This window comes from Thamnophis elegans, chromosome 12, assembly GCF_009769535.1.
Source record: "Thamnophis elegans isolate rThaEle1 chromosome 12, rThaEle1.pri, whole genome shotgun sequence".
Classification (NCBI taxonomy): Eukaryota; Metazoa; Chordata; class Lepidosauria; order Squamata; family Colubridae; genus Thamnophis; species Thamnophis elegans.
In genome coordinates, this window is record NC_045552.1 from 31,676,866 (window position 1) to 31,695,859 (window position 18,994).

At 45.2% G+C, this 18,994-nt stretch overlaps 2 protein-coding genes across 4 annotated transcripts in view; both read left to right on the forward strand.

The window, feature by feature from the left end:
• MYCBP (MYC binding protein) lies at nt 1-1,639 on the forward strand. The gene is made up of 5 exons (XM_032228058.1): nt 1-923; nt 1,022-1,094; nt 1,193-1,241; nt 1,323-1,452; nt 1,558-1,639. Exons 1-5 carry the CDS (start codon nt 909-911, stop codon nt 1,600-1,602), a joined length of 312 nt encoding a protein of 103 aa, XP_032083949.1. The 5' UTR covers nt 1-908; the 3' UTR covers nt 1,603-1,639.
• Nucleotides 1,640-3,308: 1,669 nt separating this feature from the next.
• Nucleotides 3,309-18,994, forward strand: part of LOC116515498 (ras-related GTP-binding protein C-like) — a 65,930-nt gene continuing 50,244 nt past the window's right edge. For all 3 annotated transcript variants that reach the window (XM_032227579.1, XM_032227581.1, XM_032227578.1), the window contains exons 1-6: nt 3,309-3,614; nt 3,713-3,916; nt 4,151-4,350; nt 5,168-5,282; nt 5,707-5,849; nt 6,471-6,619. In XM_032227579.1, the coding sequence (XP_032083470.1) occupies nt 3,345-3,614; nt 3,713-3,916; nt 4,151-4,350; nt 5,168-5,282; nt 5,707-5,849; nt 6,471-6,619 (1,081 nt within the window). In that variant the 5' untranslated portion in view covers nt 3,309-3,344. The remainder of the gene's footprint in view (nt 3,615-3,712; nt 3,917-4,150; nt 4,351-5,167; nt 5,283-5,706; nt 5,850-6,470; nt 6,620-18,994) is intronic.

The window sequence follows — 18,994 nt, forward strand, 5'->3', positions numbered from 1 at the left end:
AAAGGAAGAACATAAATGAGAGGGAGAGAGACAGATACCCATTTCCCACAGAAAAAAACAGGAGCTGCTAAAGCTGGGTAGGGATGGCTGAGGGGGGATGTGTGTCATGTGACTGGGTGGGAGTGACATTGAATTGACCACGCCCACCCAGGTTTTGTAGCTCCCGGTGTTTTCTGTGGAAAACGGGTCCAAACGGCTCTGAGTGTTCAAGGTTGCAGCCCCCCCCCCCAACTCCACCAGGGTTTGACTTATAGTCTCTATTGCCCTTACAAATGTACCTCCCACTGTCTCCTGATTGGCTTAGTACTCATGCCGTCACAGCCTATCCCAAGCGTCTAAAGCGAATATATTTCTTCCGTCCCAATTACATCTCCCACGACTCTGATTCAGAGGCTGCCATGTCAGCTGGCAGTTTCTGTAACAACCTCGGCTCTCTTTCCCCACGCCCAGTAAATGGCTCCCTGCCGCTTCAGCTTCAGCCGCAGCCTCCCAAAGGGAGCTCCTCAGGGAGGCTGCACGGAGCGGCCTCTTGACTTCACCTCCACTTCCGACTTCCGCAGCTCCTCCAACTCCAACGGCTCCCAATCACCCAAAGGGGCTCCGTGGCGAGGATCCTGCCCAGCGGGGAGGGAGCTCAGCCGGAGAACCGCGAGGCTAGACGGCGCACACAGGAGGCCCCGGCCCTTTCATCCGCCTCTGGCCCAAAGAAGCGCAGAGGGGAAGCCGGCGGCGGAAGAGGAGGGGCCCATGGAGGCGGTGCCGCTTGTATCCATGGCGACGCGCGGACGCCGCGGCGCGCTAAAGAGGCGGGCGGCGGCGCACACGTCCTCCCGTTTCATGCGCGGGTGGCCCGGGAGCAGCAGCAGCAGTAGCAGTAGCAGCAGCAGCGAGAGGAGCCGAAGGGGCCCATGGCCAGCTACAAGGTGAGGGGAGGGGGGGCCGCCACCGTGACCGGGCTTGTGGGGGCGGGGGCGGAGTGCGCTTGACTCCCTCCTTCCTTCCCTCCCGCCCTGCGGTGTAGGCCGCCGACTCCAAGAGGGAGCAGTTCCGGCGCTACCTGGAGAAGTCCGGCGTGATGGACACCCTAACCAAAGGTAAGGTGGCTTGGCGCTGAGGGTGGGGTGGGGTGCGAGGTGCCGTTCGTTTCTGCCTGCCGGGTCGCCAGCGCCGCTTCCGCTTTCTCGCCCTGCAGTGCTGGTGGCGTTGTACGAGGAGCCCGAGAAGCCCAGCTGCGCCCTCGAGTATCCTTGGCCGGGCGGAGCGGGTGGGAGGGCCGGGCTGGGCCTTGGGAGGCGTCACGGCCCTTGACTGCCGCCTCAAAGCTTCCTGAAACACCACCTGGGAGCCGCGGCTCCGGAGAACCCCGAGGTGGAAGTCCTCCGCCTGGAGGTGGCCGAGATGAAAGAGAAGTATGAAGCCCTCCTGGAAGAAAATCGGAAGCTGAAAGCCAAGGTAAAGCAGTTTCCCGGGAGGCCTAGGCCTTTCGCTGGGGAGAATCGACCTCCAGGTGGGCTCCTTGCGTCTGGGGGAGACTAACCACCTCACCCTTCTTTTCAGCTGGCCCAGTACGAACCGCCGCAAGAAGAGAAGCGGGGAGAATAAGCCTTGTACATGTCTCAATAAAAGATCTTAAAGGACAGGTGTCTGGGAGTCTTGCAACTTTTTCTTGTGGCCATGGTTTTGCTTAGAGGGCTGTTTGGGTAGGCCCTTTCAGTGCAAAGCTGAATAACTTGTTCTGCAACTGTTTGAAGTTACAATGAGGCTGATCCTTGGGGTTCTGGCCACCCCAGCACACCCGTGGTCATAATATGGGCACTTGGCAACCATTTCACATTTACAACTGATTGTAGCACTTCATTATTGCATGTTCTCCATTTGCAACCTTCCCTGCTGGCTTCCCCTAACTGCATCCTCACTCAGTCCATCTACTTGGACTGATGCTTCCTGACCAGTATTACTCCCCAATGCACCTTTCCTGATCTGCACACCCTTGTTTCCTCTCCCACTGGCCAGCCACCACTTGTCTGCCTGCTGTCCTTGGACTTGTAAGTTTGTGTGAAGCCAGCAGGAAGTAGTCACATCTAATAATGTGGAATTCAGTTAGCAGTGGTACCTGGGACTACAAAGATTGCCATTGCTAAGGAAAAGGTCAAAAAGTCATGACAGCATCACTCAAGGACAACATTCCAATTGCCACTGTAAGTTGACCATTGCCTGTAGGTCTAGGTATGATCTATAACTTTAGTTGAAATTATATATATATATATATATATATATATATATATATATATATATATATATATATATGTATAATATGTATATATATAATATGTATATGTATATGTATATATATGTATGTAGGTCTCTAGTTGTTCGGGTTTTCTCCCGCGTAGAATTGGAGATGTCTTGGCGACGTTTCGACGAAGTCACATTCGTCATCTTCAGGCTGCTGCTGACTACTTCAGGTTTGGTGTTTCCAGGAGTAGTGTGATTCTCCAATTCTACGCGGGAGAAAACCCGAACAACTAGAGACCTACATACTAACACCCGCGAAAACCTCAGAAAACATATATATGTATATATACACACACACACACCAAAATGTAACAAAAAGGCAACAGTAAAAATATTGGGTTTCTGCCTGGATGGTCTCTTGTGACAAGCCGAAGGACAGAGAATGGAAGTAGTGATCTTCCATATTTGGGCATATATATATACAACCCCCGGTATGCCCAAATATGGAAGATCACTACTTCCATTCTCTGTCCTTCGGCTATATATCTCTCAACTAAAGTTATTGATCAGTGACAATGTTCTAATATTCTGGAATATTTCCTCACATTACAGTGTTAAGATGTTATTTACTCGTTGAAAAGATGAAATCTGCCTAGTACATGGTTATGGCAATAAAGGAAAATAAGATAAAAAGCTGAAAAGTACAGGTGTAAAATAAGGTAAACTTTTCTAATGAGGCAAATCAAGAGCAAAAAATTATAGAATAGAAATCTAATATACTTTTTACAACTACAAATGTAACTAGTGGTTGGCATTAACTTCGTTTATACGGCTTTTTGGAGAATTATATAGAGTTGTTACTCAATTTAAAACCAAATTACAGTCAGGTCTTCCCTTCGTGGGGCGCCGATCGCGAAGTGCCCGGAGTCTGGAGGGACCTCGGCTGCGCTGGCTGTCGCTTGCCTGCCTTGTAACCGGCCGGTCGGTGGGGGCAGCCCGGACCCGGAAGCAGCCCGGAGGCAGGGAGGCGTAGCCGTGGGGAGGGGTCACGTGATCGCCGCGCCGGCGCCAGCCAATCGGCTGGGCGTCCGCCTCGGCCCGGCCTCGTCATGGACGCCATGCCGTTCGGAGCCGCGGACGCCGCCGAGGAGCCGGCGCAGCTGCCCGCGGCCGATGTCTTCCCCAAAGACTTCGGCTACGAAGTTGACGAGGCCGAGGCGGGCGAGGACGACGGGGCCGAACTAGCGGGAGGCGGCGGCGGCGGGATCGGCCTGGCGGGGCCCGGAGGCGGGCTGGGGGCCGGCGGGGGCGACTCCTCCAACCAGCCCCGTATCCTGCTGATGGGGCTGCGGCGGAGCGGGAAGTCCTCGATCCAGAAGGTGTCCTTGGGCGAAGGCCGGGCTCTGCGGGGGCTGGCGAGGCTGCCGGGGGGGGGGAAGAGGCCCGGCCTGAGCAGCCTGTGGTTTGTGCCCGGCAGGTGGTCTTCCACAAAATGTCCCCCAACGAGACGCTCTTTCTGGAGAGCACCAACAAAATCTACAAGGACGACGTCTCCAACAGCTCCTTCGTCAACTTCCAGATCTGGGACTTTCCTGGCCAGATGGATTTCTTCGATCCCACCTTTGACTACGAGATGATCTTCCGAGGCACCGGAGCTCTCATTTACGTCATTGACGCGCAGGTGGGAGGGGGGGACGACAAAGAGTAAGGCTGAGCTCAGTATAAACTAAACACGGTTTGCGGTAATTAACTTGTTATTGTTTCCTCTGCTTTTCTCTCAATTTCTTGGGCTCCAAAGGGCCTAGAAATGGTCCCCAGTCAAAGCTGTTCTTGGGATTCCTGAAAAGATCCAAGAGCTGCAAAAAACACTCAGAGCAATCTTGCAAAAAACAGATATATTCCATTTCTTTTACAGGACGACTACATGGAAGCATTAACCAGACTCCATATTACGGTTTCCAAAGCCTACAAAATCAATCCAGACATGAACTTTGAAGTCTTTATTCATAAAGTTGATGGCTTATCGGATGACCATAAAATTGAAACTCAAAGGGACATCCATCAAAGAGCCAATGATGATCTTGCCGATGCTGGCTTAGAAAAACTACATCTTAGGCAAGTGAAATTTCTGTAGTTTCTTAAATGCTTTTGAATGGCTGTTACTAATTACAAGTTGGGATCAGAACATGTGAATAGCAGGGAGGCTTCTTTCAATAAAGAAATACTGTTTTGATTGTACCCATGGCACGATTCCAGAAGTGGTTGCCATTTTCCCCTGGTCAGAAAATGCCACTGCCGAGTGCCCCAACAACAAAATGCTGCATTTTGCTGCCTTAACAAGGTCTGAAAGCTTGTTTAACGATTCAGCACTACTTTTTGGGTGGGGAAGGGAATAGCCAAAGCCCAGAATATATTTTTTCTGAATTTCAACTGCTGTCACAATTCACAAGTCTCCTTTTTTCTCATCTGATATTTTTCTGACTGTATCATTTTCTTGAATTTCTGAAAACCAAAATTTGGTTCATGCTGAACAAAGTTCTCTCCCCTCTCACCTGTTAGTCCGTTTCTTGATTTGGTATAAATATAGTATTTCTAAACAGGTCATTTATTTACATACCAAGCAGTTTATTAATTGGTTAATTGCAATGAAAATGTTAGTGTAGATTTCTTAATCTTTTTTTCCAGTGCCTAATTTTTAAGAGACAAGCACTAACCAATGTATTTAGATTAGGGTTTAATGTGCCATGCAGATCCTGGTTGTTTCAGTAAATCATAACTGTGTTAGTTAGTTAATTGTGAATCACACAAAGAAATGAATTTCAACAGATTCCAGTTGGGGGATGATATCAGTGGTGGTATTAGCTTGGCCAAAACAGCAGGTAACATTTGAAACCATTCCGGTAACTAATTATAGAGTTCTTTTTTTTTTTAGCTTTTATTTGACCAGCATCTATGATCACTCAATATTTGAGGCCTTCAGTAAGGTGGTGCAGAAACTCATTCCACAGCTGCCCACTTTGGAAAACTTGCTGAATATCTTTATATCAGTAAGTAGCAGTTAATTACTCCACATTTTGAAAGGGTGACTAATGTGGCGAAAGTTATTAGGTGAGTGGTTTTCATTTAGGAGATAGTGAAATTGACACCAAGAGATCTTGGAAAGAACTTTTGCCTCCAAAGCAGAGGTGGGTTGGAGACTGCTTAATCTGGGTGAGTTTTAACAGATTATTTGGTTTATATTAGACATTTTAAATTAGTAATCTTTATATATCAAAGATTTGGATTGCACGCTAGTAGAATTATTAAAATATGTGGTGGGTTCAATAATTCCTTTGTATTGTGGTTATTTTTACCTCCTAAGTATATACAATCAAGAATTGCAAAATAAATAAAAGCAAATGGATCTTGGGACAGATGTGGGCATTTGTGAGATGCAATCTTAATTTAAACCTGTCTTTTCATTTTCTGAAGAACTCTGGGATTGAGAAAGCTTTTCTTTTTGATGTTGTCAGCAAGATCTATATTGCAACAGACAGTTCCCCTGTTGACATGCAGTCCTATGAGCTATGTTGCGACATGATTGACGTCGTCATTGATGTTTCTTGCATATATGGGTAAGTAAATGCACTAGAAGTATAGAACAACAATCGTGAAAGAAGCCAGTGACTTGTTTACTGTTCAGGGATATTTTGAGAAATGCAGGATAATCTTAAAATTGTGAAGCATTTAGTTTATAAAATGGGCGATGCTATGCCGCCTTGCTTATTGTTGGCATAATTTTGTCAACAAAACTGATTTGGTCTAGAATCCTGAGCAAGCGTCCTTATGAAACCTGGTATGTCTCACGTCATGATCACAGTACAGGTATTTCTGTCAAAATGTAACTGCTGCCCAGAGTTACCTTGTGAATAAGATGGGCAGCATATAAATTTAATGAATAAATAACATAACAATTATGGTAATTGGTAAATATGGTATTATGGTAAGCTGACTTTTATATTAATATAAACTTATATTTATATAAATGTAAGGATATTAAAACATTTGTAGATTAATCAAGCTAAAAAGCAAATGTACATTTCTGAAGTTGTCATAAATTGTAAAAGTGGTAAATTTGTTGTAAATTTCTGTTCAGTTGCTCAAATATAAATGAGGCATCTGAGTTGTATCAAGTTTAAGTGCTCAGTCTAAAACTCAGGTATGCTGAACAGTCTTTCTCCTTCAACCTATTCTAGGCTAAAAGAAGATGGCAGCGGTAGTGCATATGACGAGGAATCTATGGCAATTATTAAACTCAATAACACAACTGTTTTATATTTAAAAGAAGTGACAAAATTTCTAGCCTTGGTGTGTATCCTCAGAGAAGAAAGCTTTGAACGCAAAGGTGAGCAAATGGGCTTGTGCGCCTCATAATTTTGTTCTGTCAATCAATCAATCTTTATTACAGTCATAGACAGCAGCACAAATATCACCATTAAAAACAATAATCATGATTTTGTTATTTTTTCTAAAATAGAAAATACGCTCTGCTTCAAACTCAGGGCAGTTTCATCTGAAATATTTAGTCTGAGCTGGCTGTGTCCTAGTGAGGTGAAAGTTGGAATATACTACAAGTGTTCCAAGTATCATATAGGGAGCAACAGTAGAAATGTTTCAGTTCTCGTAATGTCCTTCCGTTTCATCTATTAGTTCCACAAAACTATCATGAGAAATTGCTTTAAAACTGCATTAAACATTGCCCGAACAGGCAATGAGATAATTATCCTAGCATGGGAGGGAGGGTGATTTCTCTAACTCAGGAATCCCCAACTCCTGGGCCGTGGACTGGTGTTGGTCCACGACCTGTTAGGAACTGGGCCATACAAGAGGTGGGTGAGAGAGCAAAGCTTTATCTGTGCATGGACAGGATCTAGGTTCCACGTGAAACCATCCCCACCTAGTCCATGGAAGACAATTTTTCTTCCGAAATTGGTCCCTGGTGCCAGAAAGGTTAAAGACCGCTGCTGTAATACATTAGCTAAGGAGCCACAGGATAAATTACAATACACACGTGCGCACGGACATACACACACACACACACGTCAGCCACTCAGAGTCACCGAGAAGGAGCAGGTGGCCAGATAAATTTTCTAAAATAAGTGTTTGAACCATTGTACAAATGACAATCACAGAAAAAGGACATTATCCTAAAATGACATTAAATGCCAGATAGCATAGGTAGTCCTTGAATTATGGCAATTGGAACTGTTTGAAAATTGCTTGGATTGATATAATCTGAATCTGTCCCCTTTTAGTCTGTCTGTTAGAAGACTAATATACATTTTCAAATATTTGCACAGAATTCTGTTTTCCAAAATGCTTTTTAAAGAGAATTATTTGATAACCTTTTTGGAGACTTTTTTTTAATAAAATATTTTTAATTTTTAATTTAAAACAAATAGATCATCCTTCTTTACATGCTATAGAAAGTATATCAGTTGATTACAAAAGAAACTTTTGTGCATCTCTTCCACAGTCAACAAACATAGTTTAGTTTCAGTTTCACTTTATTTGTATGCCGCCCTTTTCCCTGGGGGGACTCAGGGCGGCTCACAGTTCAAAAGGGGTGGGTGAAGGACAAACAATTTACAACATAAAAGCACTACATCATTTAAGAACTCAACAGTCACACAATTCGAGTAGGGGTTAGAGTCTTTAACCCCAGGCCAGCCAGGATAGCCAGATTTTAAGTGCGGCGCGGAAGGTCTGGAGGGTGGTGAGGGTCCGGATCTCCACGGGGAGTTCGTTCCAGAGGGTCGGAGCAGCCACCGAGAAGGCTCTCCTCCGAGTAGTTGCCAGTCTACACTGGCTGGCTGATGGAATTCGGAGGAGGCCTAATCTATGCGATCTTATCGGTCTAGTGGAGGTGATTGGCAGTAGGCGGTCTCTCAAGTACCCAGATCCAATACCATGAAGGGCTTTGTAGGTGACAAGTAGCACCTTGAAGCGCACCCGGAGATCAACAGGCAGCCAGTGCAGCTCGCGGAGGATAGGTGTTATGTGGGTGAATCAAGTTGCACCCACGATCGCTCGCGCGGCTGCATTCTGGACCAGCTGAAGTCGCCGAATACTCTTCAAGGGCAGCCCCATGTAGAGCACATTGCAGTACTCCAGCCTAGAGGTCACAAGGGCACGAGTGACTGTTGTGAGGGCCTCCCAGTTCAGGTAGGGACGCAACTGGTGCACCAGGCAAACCTGGGCAAATGCCCCCCTGGTTACAGCTGACAAATGGTGTTCAAAAGTCAGCTGAAGGTCCAGGAGGACTCCCAAGTTGCGAACCCTATCTGAGGGGCGTACAATTTGACCCCCCAGCCTGAGAGATGGAACACTTGGCCAATTCGTGGGAGGGAAGCACAACAGCCACTCGGTCTTTTCTGGATTGAGCACAAGCTTGTTAACCCCCATCCAGTCTCTAACAGCCTCAAGACCCTGAGTCATCACGTCCATCACTTCATTGAGTTGGCACGGGGCGGACAGATACAACTGAGTATCGTCCGCATATTGATGGTATTTTATCCCGTGCCGTCGAATTATCTCACCCAGCGGTTTCATGTAGATGTTGAAAAGAAGGGGGGACAGGACCGAACCCTGCGGCACCCCATGTGTTAGGGGCCTAGGGGTCGATCTCTGCCCTCCGACTAACACCGACTGCGACCTGTCCGAGAGGTAAGAGGAGAACCACTGTAAAACAGTGCCTCCCACCCCCACCTCCCGCAGTCATCGCAGAAGGATACCATGGTCGATGGTATCGAAAGCCGCCGAGAGGTCAAGGAGCACCAGGATGGAGGCATGGCCTCCATCCCTGGCTCTCCAGAGATCATCGGTCAATGCGACCAAAGCGGTTTCTGTGCTGTAGCCAGGTCTGAAGCCGGACTGGAATGGATCGAGATAACTGGCTTCCTCCAAGGATCGCTGGAGCTGAAAGGCCACCACCTTCTCAACAACCTTCCCCACAAAGGGGAGGTTGGAGACTGGACGATAGTTGTTTAAAATGGCTGGATCCAAGGATGGTTTCTTCAGGAGGGGTCTCACCACCGCCGCCTTTAAAGCGAGGGGAAACATCCCCTCCCGAAGGGAGGCGGTAACAACCGCCTGGATCCAGCCTCGTGTCACCTCTCTGCTGTTTACAACCAGCCAGGAGGGGCACAGGTCCAGCACACATGTGGAGGCGCCAACAGCTCTCATCGCCTTGTCCACGTCCTCAGGGGTAACAGCTTGAAAATCAATCCAGCGATGGCTTACCAGATTATCCCTTAGTGCCTCGGCTGGTTCTGCAGGATTGGAGTCCAGGTCCGCCCCGAGCCGAGCAACCTTGTCCGCGAGGAATTGGACGTAATCCTCAGCCCTGCCCTGCAGCGGATCGCCCGTGTCCCTGCTATTTAGGAGGGAACGGGTTATCCTAAACAGGGCGGCTGGGCGTGACTCAGCGGACGCAATCAGAGAGGCAATATGTGATCTCTTAGACGTCCTGATTGCTCGAATGTATTCTCTGATGCAGGTTGTTAAAAGTGCTCGGCTCGATTCGGATTTACTGGACCTCCAATTGTGCTCTAGGCGTCTCTTCCGGCGCTTCATCTCCCGGAGTTTCTCAGTGAACCAAGGAGCCCTCCGGGATCCACTGCCTCGGAGCAGCCGTAGAGGCGCAATCCGGTTAAGGGACTCCGTCACTGCCGAGTTCCAGGCAGCAACCAGAGTCTCCACCGGACTGCGGGCGAGAGTATCAGGAATAACCCCAAGCTCCGTCTGGAACCCCGAAGGGTCCATAAGTCGCCTGGGGCGGAACCACCTGGTCGGTTCCTCCTCCCTACAGTGGGGGTTTGGTCTCCGAAAGTCAAGCCTCAATAGGTAGTGGTCCGACCATGACAGGGGCAAGATCTCGCTACCCCTCAGACCAAGATCACAATTCCACTGCTCCGAGAGAAATACGAGGTCAAGCGTGTGACCCGCTGAGTGGGTTGGTCCCCGGATTACTTGGGTCAAGCCCATGGTTGTCATGGAAGCCATGAACTTCTGCGCTCCATCAGAGTGTTCATCGAGCGAAGGCAAGTTGAAATCCCCCAGAACCATAAGTCTGGGGAACTCAACTGCCAGCTCGGCTATTGACTCGAGGAGCGAGGGGAGGGCTGCTGCAACGCAGTTGGGAGGCAGGTACGTTAGCAGCACACCCACTTGACCCTTGAGGTCCAACTTCACCAGCAGGGACTCACACCTGACAAGCTCCGGAGCAGGGATCCTACGAGGTGCTAGAGACTCTCGGATAACAATGGCCACACCCCCACCCCTTCCCTGGGCCCTCGGCTGCTGGAGCACCTGAAAGCCCTCTGGGCACATCTCTACGAGGGGGACTCCTCCCTCCGGGCCCAGACAGGTTTCAGTAATACATGCCAGGTCTGCCCTCTTGTCTAAAATTAAGTCCCGAACGAGAGGAGCCTTATGAACTACAGACCTGGCATTTAGCAGCAGCCTGAGACCAGGGTCCTGATTACTCGCGCCATCTGGCCTTGGAGTGGGACTCATAGGGCCGGAAGGAGGGATCTCTGTAACGTAGCGAGCCCTCCTTCCCTGGTAATGGCCAGCCCTAAAGTCCCCGCCATATCTGCCCCTCCCTGTTAAGACCGTAATGCTCCGGCCCACTCTCGTGTCCGTAGTCCCTCCACCCACCCCCATAGTCCCCGCATTTTCCGACAGGCCCTTCGAATCAGTCATCCTGAGATTGGAGTAGGCCCAGCTCCCCCCACACTTCTGCGAAGCACTCAGTGTGGGGGAACCCGGTTCCCATCCCAGTCTCACTTACATATCCAAACACTCAATCACTCACTCACACCCCCGGAAGAAATTTTAAAAATATAACAATATGATAAAAAGGGAATTTACACAAATCTAAAAGTGGGGTCATTCGCTTACAGTCATACACATCCACACTACTTACAAGGAAAAATTTGCGCAGGGATAAAAAGGTGATAAAAATACGCGAGTAGTCCATACATAAAAATATAAGTCCAAAGGGCAACAGCACGGTGATAGACACAGTCCAGGGGGAGAGATGTAGAACTAAGAGTCCAGCGGGGTAAGTCCATAAAGGTGAAACGTAATTGGAGGAGCCAGCTAAGGTAGATGGTAAAGATGGTAAGCAAGAAAGCCCCCCCCAGCCACAAAAGAGGGCAAACCGGGGGGGGCCTTGCATGCCCAATAAGGTGGATTGTAGATTGAAAGGCGCTGGGTGGGGGGAGGGTTCCAGAGGGCTGTAATGGTGGCTACAAGCTAGCCACTTGATCACACTAAGTCCTAACTCACCCATCCAGGCTAGCCACCCCTTCACCCGTTCCACGCTGACGAAATAGACCAGGCGGCTGAGTCGGGGGGTTTTCCGGGCAGCTTTGGCGAGCCCATGGAACAGCAAGCCAGCAGCAGCCAACATAATAGTAGTTAAAAAAAGTCAGGGCGGCAGTCATAGCAGCAGGAGGGGGGGGGGAAGATTCTCTCAGCCAGCAGATGGGAGAGAGTCGAAGCTCTCTCAGGCCAGCCAGGTCGCAAAAGAACCCCCAAACGGTATTTCCCAACGTCTCCAACCAAGCTGGATCGCGACGCCTTCCAAACGGCACCCGAGCGGCGTCTTCAAAACGTTTCTCCCAAGGGGAGGGGGAAGCAGGGGGGGGCGAGATTTCCTCAGCCAGCAGTAGGGGAAGAGTCAAAGCTCTCTCAGGCCGGCTGGATCGTAAAAAAAAACCCCAACGGTATCACCCAAACGACTCTAACCAGGCTGGGTCGCAACGCCTTCCAACGGCACCTGGGCAGCGGCGTCTTCAAACGCTTCACCAATCAGCTGGGCCGCGGTGTCTTCCGAACGGCTCCCGAACGGCGTCGGCGTCTTTCCCAAAAGGCAGCCTCGGAGAGCAATGTCTCTCCAGTCCGCTGCCTGCACTAGACTCCCGGAGAAATCAGTCGTCCCCTGGCCTCTCTCAGCTCGATTTCCGAGGCCAATTTCTCCTTTTTTGGCTGTTTTGAATGTATGAGTGCCGGAGCGATCAGCTCGGCAGACATGTTCCTTCGCACATGCGCACAAGTTCATATTAACTTAAGTATTTTATCTCAAATATTTACACATGTCACCATCATTATATCTTCATTTTCATTTGACTATAATTGTTTAAACATCCTTCATCATAAAATATACCAAAGTTAAATACATAACTACATACTGGCCTTTCAATTACTATTTCTAAAATCCTCCACTAACACTAAATCCTTATGTCCTGTTGTAGCTAAACATCCATAATATTTAATAACAAAGTTTTTTAATCCTCCTTTCCAAATCACTGTTTAAAGTTTAGATCCAGTTTCCTTTTGTTATACCCATATCTATATATGCATTGTTATTCTTATCCCTCTTTTATTTGACTATATCCTGTATCATAGCATTTCCCCCCTAATAATCAAAACTTTAATTGTATCTAACGTATTTTTATTATTATTATTATTGTTGTTGTTGTTGTTATACAATTGTATCACAGCGGCCAGTTGTTTCGTCAGATTTGGCATTGGTTACTAGTCGGGCCTCACCCAGGGGCCTAGAACTTCGTAACGAATTTTCGTAATATGCGTGCAGATCCAAGCAGTGCGGCTTTTCGCATTTGACTGATGGTGATTTTGTCAATTTTTAACTGTTTGAAATGTAATTCCAGTGCTTTTGGAATAGCACCCAGTGTGCCAATTACCACTGGAATTACCACTGCTGGTTTGTGCCATAGTCGTTGAATTTCGATTTTTAAGTCCTGGTATTTTGCGATTTTTTCATGTTCCTTCTCGGCGACCCTGCTATCACCTGGTATTGCAATGTCTATAATTGTGACCTTATTTTTTTCAACCAGTGTGATGTCTGGTGTATTATGCGCCAGTATTTTGTATACGGAAATCCCACAAGATCTTGACCATCTGATTTTCAGTGACTTTTTCAGGTTGATGTTCCTACCAGTTTGTTGCTGTTTTAATATTATAATTTTTGCACAAATTCCAATGGATCATTTGTGCTACTGAATTGTGCCGCAATTTATAATCAGTCTGCGCGATTTTTTTGCAGCAGCTGAGTATGTGATCAACAGTTTCATCAACTTCTTTGCAGAGTCTGCATTTGGCATCAAGTTCATATATATACAAGCTGAAGGACAGAGAATGGAAGTAGTGATCTTCCTCCCATAATTGGGCATACCGGGGGTTGTAAAAATCTAATAGAAACTATATATATATATATATTTATCAGCACAAATAAAACACACACACACACACACACACACACACACATATATATATATATATATATATATAATTTATTTATTTATTTATCAGCACAAATACTATATATATATATATACATATATACATATATACATATATATATATACATATATATATATATATACATATATATATATACATATATATATATACATATATATATATACATATATATATATATATATATATATATATATATATATATATATATATATATATATATATATATATGTTATATTTATGCTGATAAATAAATAAAGGGAGACTAGTATAGATCTATTTCAAGCTATTTAGCTCTCATCAGCTAGCCACACCCTTGTTGGGAATCGAACCTGTGCTCTATTGCCTCTTAGGCAGATGTGTTAACCATTGAGCTACAGAGCTCGACTCCTTATCAGCCAGCCAGGGTGAGAGGTATATATTTAAAGTCACAACCCCTGGTATGCCCAAATATGGGAGGAAGGTCACACTTCCACTCTCTGTCTTCGGCTCGTCACAAGAGACCATCCAGACAGAAACCCAATATTTTTTACTGTTGCCTTTTTGTTACATTTGTTATATTTGTGCTGATAAATAAATAAAGGGAGACTAGTATAGATCTATTTCAAGCTATTTAGCTCTCATCAGCTAGCCATACCCTTACTGGGAATCGAACCTGTGCTGTATTGCCTCTTAGGTAGATATGTTAACCACTGAGCTACAGAGCTCCACTCCTTATCAGCCAAGCCAGGGTGAAAGGTATATATTTAAAGTCACAACCCCTGGCATGCCCAAATATGGGAGGAAGATCACTACTTCCATTCTCTGTCCTTCGTTTTCCCCCCGCTCTCCCAGTGCCGATAAGGCTCTCAAAGGACAGCTGTGGTAAACACTTTGTGCCCTTGGCTCTTACTACTTTTTGTTACGGAGCTTTGAAGTACAAAGACAGTGAAATCAAAGGAGAAGCAGGAACAAATGCGTAGTTTAAAAAAAAAACTTCTAGCTTCTAGCCTCCGAGTAGCAGAATTCAATTATTTTCCTTCACTCTCATATCTCAGATTTAAGAGGGACAAAGTTCTTAAATGGAGTTTAATAGCAAATAATAGACAATTTTTGTTAGAGTAGAGAGGGAGATTTTGATCCTTAAGTTGAAAAATAAAGCAGGAAAGAGCCGAAGAAGAAAAACCGGTCCGTTCACTTTAAGAAGAAGGGAGAGAGAGAGAGAAAAATTGCAAGGAGCACTTCAATCCACAAAGTGTAGTTACAAAAAAAAGCACACTAACCAAAACAATCCATTGAAGATCAATTCCGCAACTTCTGCTTAAGGATTTAATTTAGCATATAAAAGAAGCTCTTTGGGCATTTTTTTTTTTCAAAACAGAAAGAATCCACGAGATGATCACACTTTCTCTTTCCGTTTTCTTCCGTTCCTTAGTCGTCCCCACTTCATCAGCCTAGGTTGCCTTTTGTCGCCAGCTTGAAGTCCTTCTCTTGTATCAATCAGAGACTTGCGTTGTCCCTGGTCTTCCTATTCACCGTCTCTTCGGGACAGTTTAAGTCCGATGTAACCCCCCCCCACAATGGCCAGAACATCGAAACCGCACGTCCCCCCCCCCCAGAACATCGAGACCGTAGGGACGTTGGCTCCTCCTCCCCCGTCTGGAGAGGTGTTTGAAGCGAGTTGGTTCTTAGGACTGGTTGATGGGTAGTTGTGATGCTATTTTCACCATTCCCATGATGAGACCGGTGTTAATGTCGTTCTCCCTTGATGTGTCCTATGGCTGCTATCGCCTTCGTTGTGGTGATAGGCAAGATGGGGATATGCTTGTGCTGGACGGGATCACTTTGGAGACAACTCAGGGAGGCATGCCACATTTGCCATTCTTGCTTCCATTGGTTGTGCTGTTTGTCGCTGGACCACATGAAACATAGGTAGCTTTGATGGTTTTCTCTGACAAGGAATAAGTAGAACATCTGCTGGACGTTTTCCAGGATGGCTATGGCTTCCTTTCTGAAGTGATTGAGCATGCTGAGCAGATCGTTGGTGAGGTCAGGCCCTGTGAGAAGCACTTTGTTCAGAGAGAGGCATTGGGATTGCATGCTGGCATCGAAAACTGCTCAAATCTGTCCTGGCTCTTTTTTTTTTTTTTTTTGAGAATTATTTTTATTGTTTTAGTTAAAAAAAAAACAAGAAAAAAATCATCTTTCGTTACATCTTGTTGAAAGCATATCGATTGGTTACAAATATATTCCGTGTGTTTCTTCCACAGTCCTTACATATACTTCATTCAAATCATGTTGTACATTTTAAGTCAAGAAAGAAAAGTTATGTATTTTACTATCCCTGCACTATAATTCTCATTTGGTTACCATTGTTTAAACATGGTTTTATCTACAATCATTTATATTAGAAGACACAACCACCTACTGGCGTTCATTTGCCATTTCAATAGATCTCCAATACCATTGCACCTTTATGACATGTTCTAAAATTACTTTGGTTAAGTAAGATATCTAAGCACCCCCCCCTCCCCCGTAACACACCTGTATGTATCATTGAATATTGTCCTTTAACATTTCATTGTTATTATTGTAGTTAACTAAAGGTTATTTACTGATTATTTCACCTCTCATCTCCAGACCCACACAGTATTATAACTTTATAACCGTCTTTAAACAATGATTTATTAATAAGATTTATAGGACTTTTCCCTCAATCCCAAATTAGTTAATTACGTGCTAAGAAAATGAAGATTGGACACCTAAGACAATCTAAGAGATATTAACATTTCTACTTGACAATCACCCAGAATTTACATTAGCATTTCTATGGCCTGGTTATTTATCCTAACTAGGCTTATTATTTCTCTATTAGTATCATAGTAAATTTATGTTAATGGATAAGCATTCAATGCTAATCTAAAACAGTCTATAAGGTACTAAAATCTCTACTTAATAATCATCAAAAATTAACTAGCTTTTTTCCATCAATTGGCATTATTTACCATTATCTTTCCAGTAACAAAATGGTCTTTCATCACTCGCCAGTTGTTGTGTCAATTCTCTGTCCAGAACCTTTCCAGGGTTTAAGACTTCTCTCCGCACTTTAAAGCTTAAACGATCTCTCATGTAGTTTTGTTGCCCTTGAGTTGTTATTGATGTAAGCTTAACTTTGGTTGTCAGGTTTCTTTCTGAATAGATTTGTCTTATTAACTCCATCTTTTTCGCCCTTTCTTTTTCTCCTACATCTTGGAGTTTGGGGTGGAATACCAAATTATCAAAGTCACTTTCCCAGCTTCCCTTCTTTCCACCTTCACTCACGTTTACTCCATTTATAAGTTCATCTGAGTTCTTATCTTTGTTTTCTGTAATTTCATTCACTTCTTTAATTTCTGGGGCTGTAACCCCATCATCTTTTTTTGTGATACCTCATAGTCTGTCCCATTTCTTGTCAAATCTCTCAAGTCCTTCTGAGACGTTTTGAAGTCCAGCCAAAATGTTTTGAATTAACAAGTTTTCCTCATCTGAGTATTGCTCCATTTTTTAGAGTAAAGAAAAATATAAAGAAAATGCAGGAGGAAGAATTTGGTACTATCTGCCACTCTAGCCTGTCACAGATTTTGAAGAATATATCTATTTTTATTTTAAATCTTAGACAAATGTTCTTTTATGGTTTTCAAAGAAGAAGGGTTCTAAAGTTTTTCTTTCCTTTTCCAATTCTTGCCAAAATATTTTCCACACACCACTACTTGTGACCTTGGGTCTTTATCAGGTTTTAAAGAGACATTCCAAACCCTTCTGTTGCACAGTCAGTATAGTCAGATAAGAGTGAACAAAGGAAACATTGTTACAACAGCAAAGGAAAAAAAGCTTCAGACTTGGGCTTCCAAGTGGCAGATTTGACTAATTTAAAACCTCTTTCCTTAAGTATCTTTAATATAATATTGTAACAAGTAGAAGATGAAATTTATTAAAGTATAAAGAGTTTTAATTTAAGCCAAAAAAGTTAAAGTAGTAAAGGGAAATAGAGAGAAAAAGATCCCTTCCCTCAAGCTGAAAAAATGGAAGCTTTGTAATCACTCAATCCTCAAAAGATCGTTACAAGAGCAAAAAACTTTCTAAGGCAGTCCAATAGAGATTAAATACCCCGCTTTGTTCTTGCTTAATGGACTAATTAAGCTTAAGAAAAGAGTTTCTTGAGGCAATCTTCTAAAAGAAAAGAAAAAAAACCTCACCAGGTGGAAACACTTTCATTTCTCTCTTCCTGGAACGTCTTTCTGGAGTCTCCAACTATGTCAGCTGGGTGGGCTGCCTGTTTGCTGCTGGTTGGAAGAGCTTCCCTTGGGTTTATCAGGGACTTTGCGATGTTCCTGCGACCAGCAAGGTCTTGTCTTTCCAGTCACCGTCCCTTTGGGACAGTTTAGGTCCTGCCAGACCGTCCAGGAGCAAAAGTGTCATCGGCGGATTCAGACAGTTGAATCCGCACAATGTAATGTTGCGACGTTGGCTCCTCCTCCGAATCTGGCCTGGCTCTTGTGGCTGGCACTTTCTAAAGGATGGCAGATGCCAGCATTCCTCATCAATTCTCGGAGGTGGAGCAAGTTCTGCGTGTCAGTTCTGGACCATCTGGTCTAGGAACTCCACAAAATGAGCTTTCATTTCAGGCTGCTTGTTCATGATTTGTCTCAGATTGAAGAGGCGAGAGAAAGATTTCTCATGGTTATTTGGAAACCGTTGTTTTGGTACGTGAAAGGGTATTGGGGCCATCCAATTCTTGGTGGCCTCTTGTTGGAATTCCTTGACCAGAGCCTCAGAAATTCTTTGTTCTCTATCGACAAGGTCAAGTCGTTGTCTTCTTTGCTGGTCTGGAACACTGTTGCTCCTAAAACTGGTTTGAGTGTCGAGGATGTTCTCCCATTACTGAGCGGAGTTTGCAAAGACATTCGCCTGGGTTGGGACCTGTGGTTGATCGATACATACCATCCCAAATATGCCCCTTCCAAGTTCTGTTTTGAGGGCGAATGGGGATCCCTTTGGACCTTTGACCACTTCTTGAGGGGTGAAAGCGTTGGAGGTGTCTGCTCCTGGCAAGAGCAGGATTTCAGCTTTGGGATCTAGAGCAGGAGAGTGATTACTCATGTACTTCAGGAGAGGTGTGGTGCTTGCTACCTCTGGTGTCGTAATCTGACTGCGATCATCTGGTGGGTTGTTCCATTCTAGTAATGGCGGCAGTGGGAACTGTGCATTCTCATCTAACACTTCTATGCAGAGTCTATCCACTTTCCTCCCCGCCGTGCACTGGGACCTGGTGCACGTCAATGTCATGAAGTGTGTTTCTTTACTTTGGATGTTGATGAAGCTGTCGAGTGCTGAACTGGCTGATGTGCTGTACCTTGGCACATCTTCTTTTTCAGGCATCTTTCTGTCTGTGCTCGAGTCGCTTTGAAGG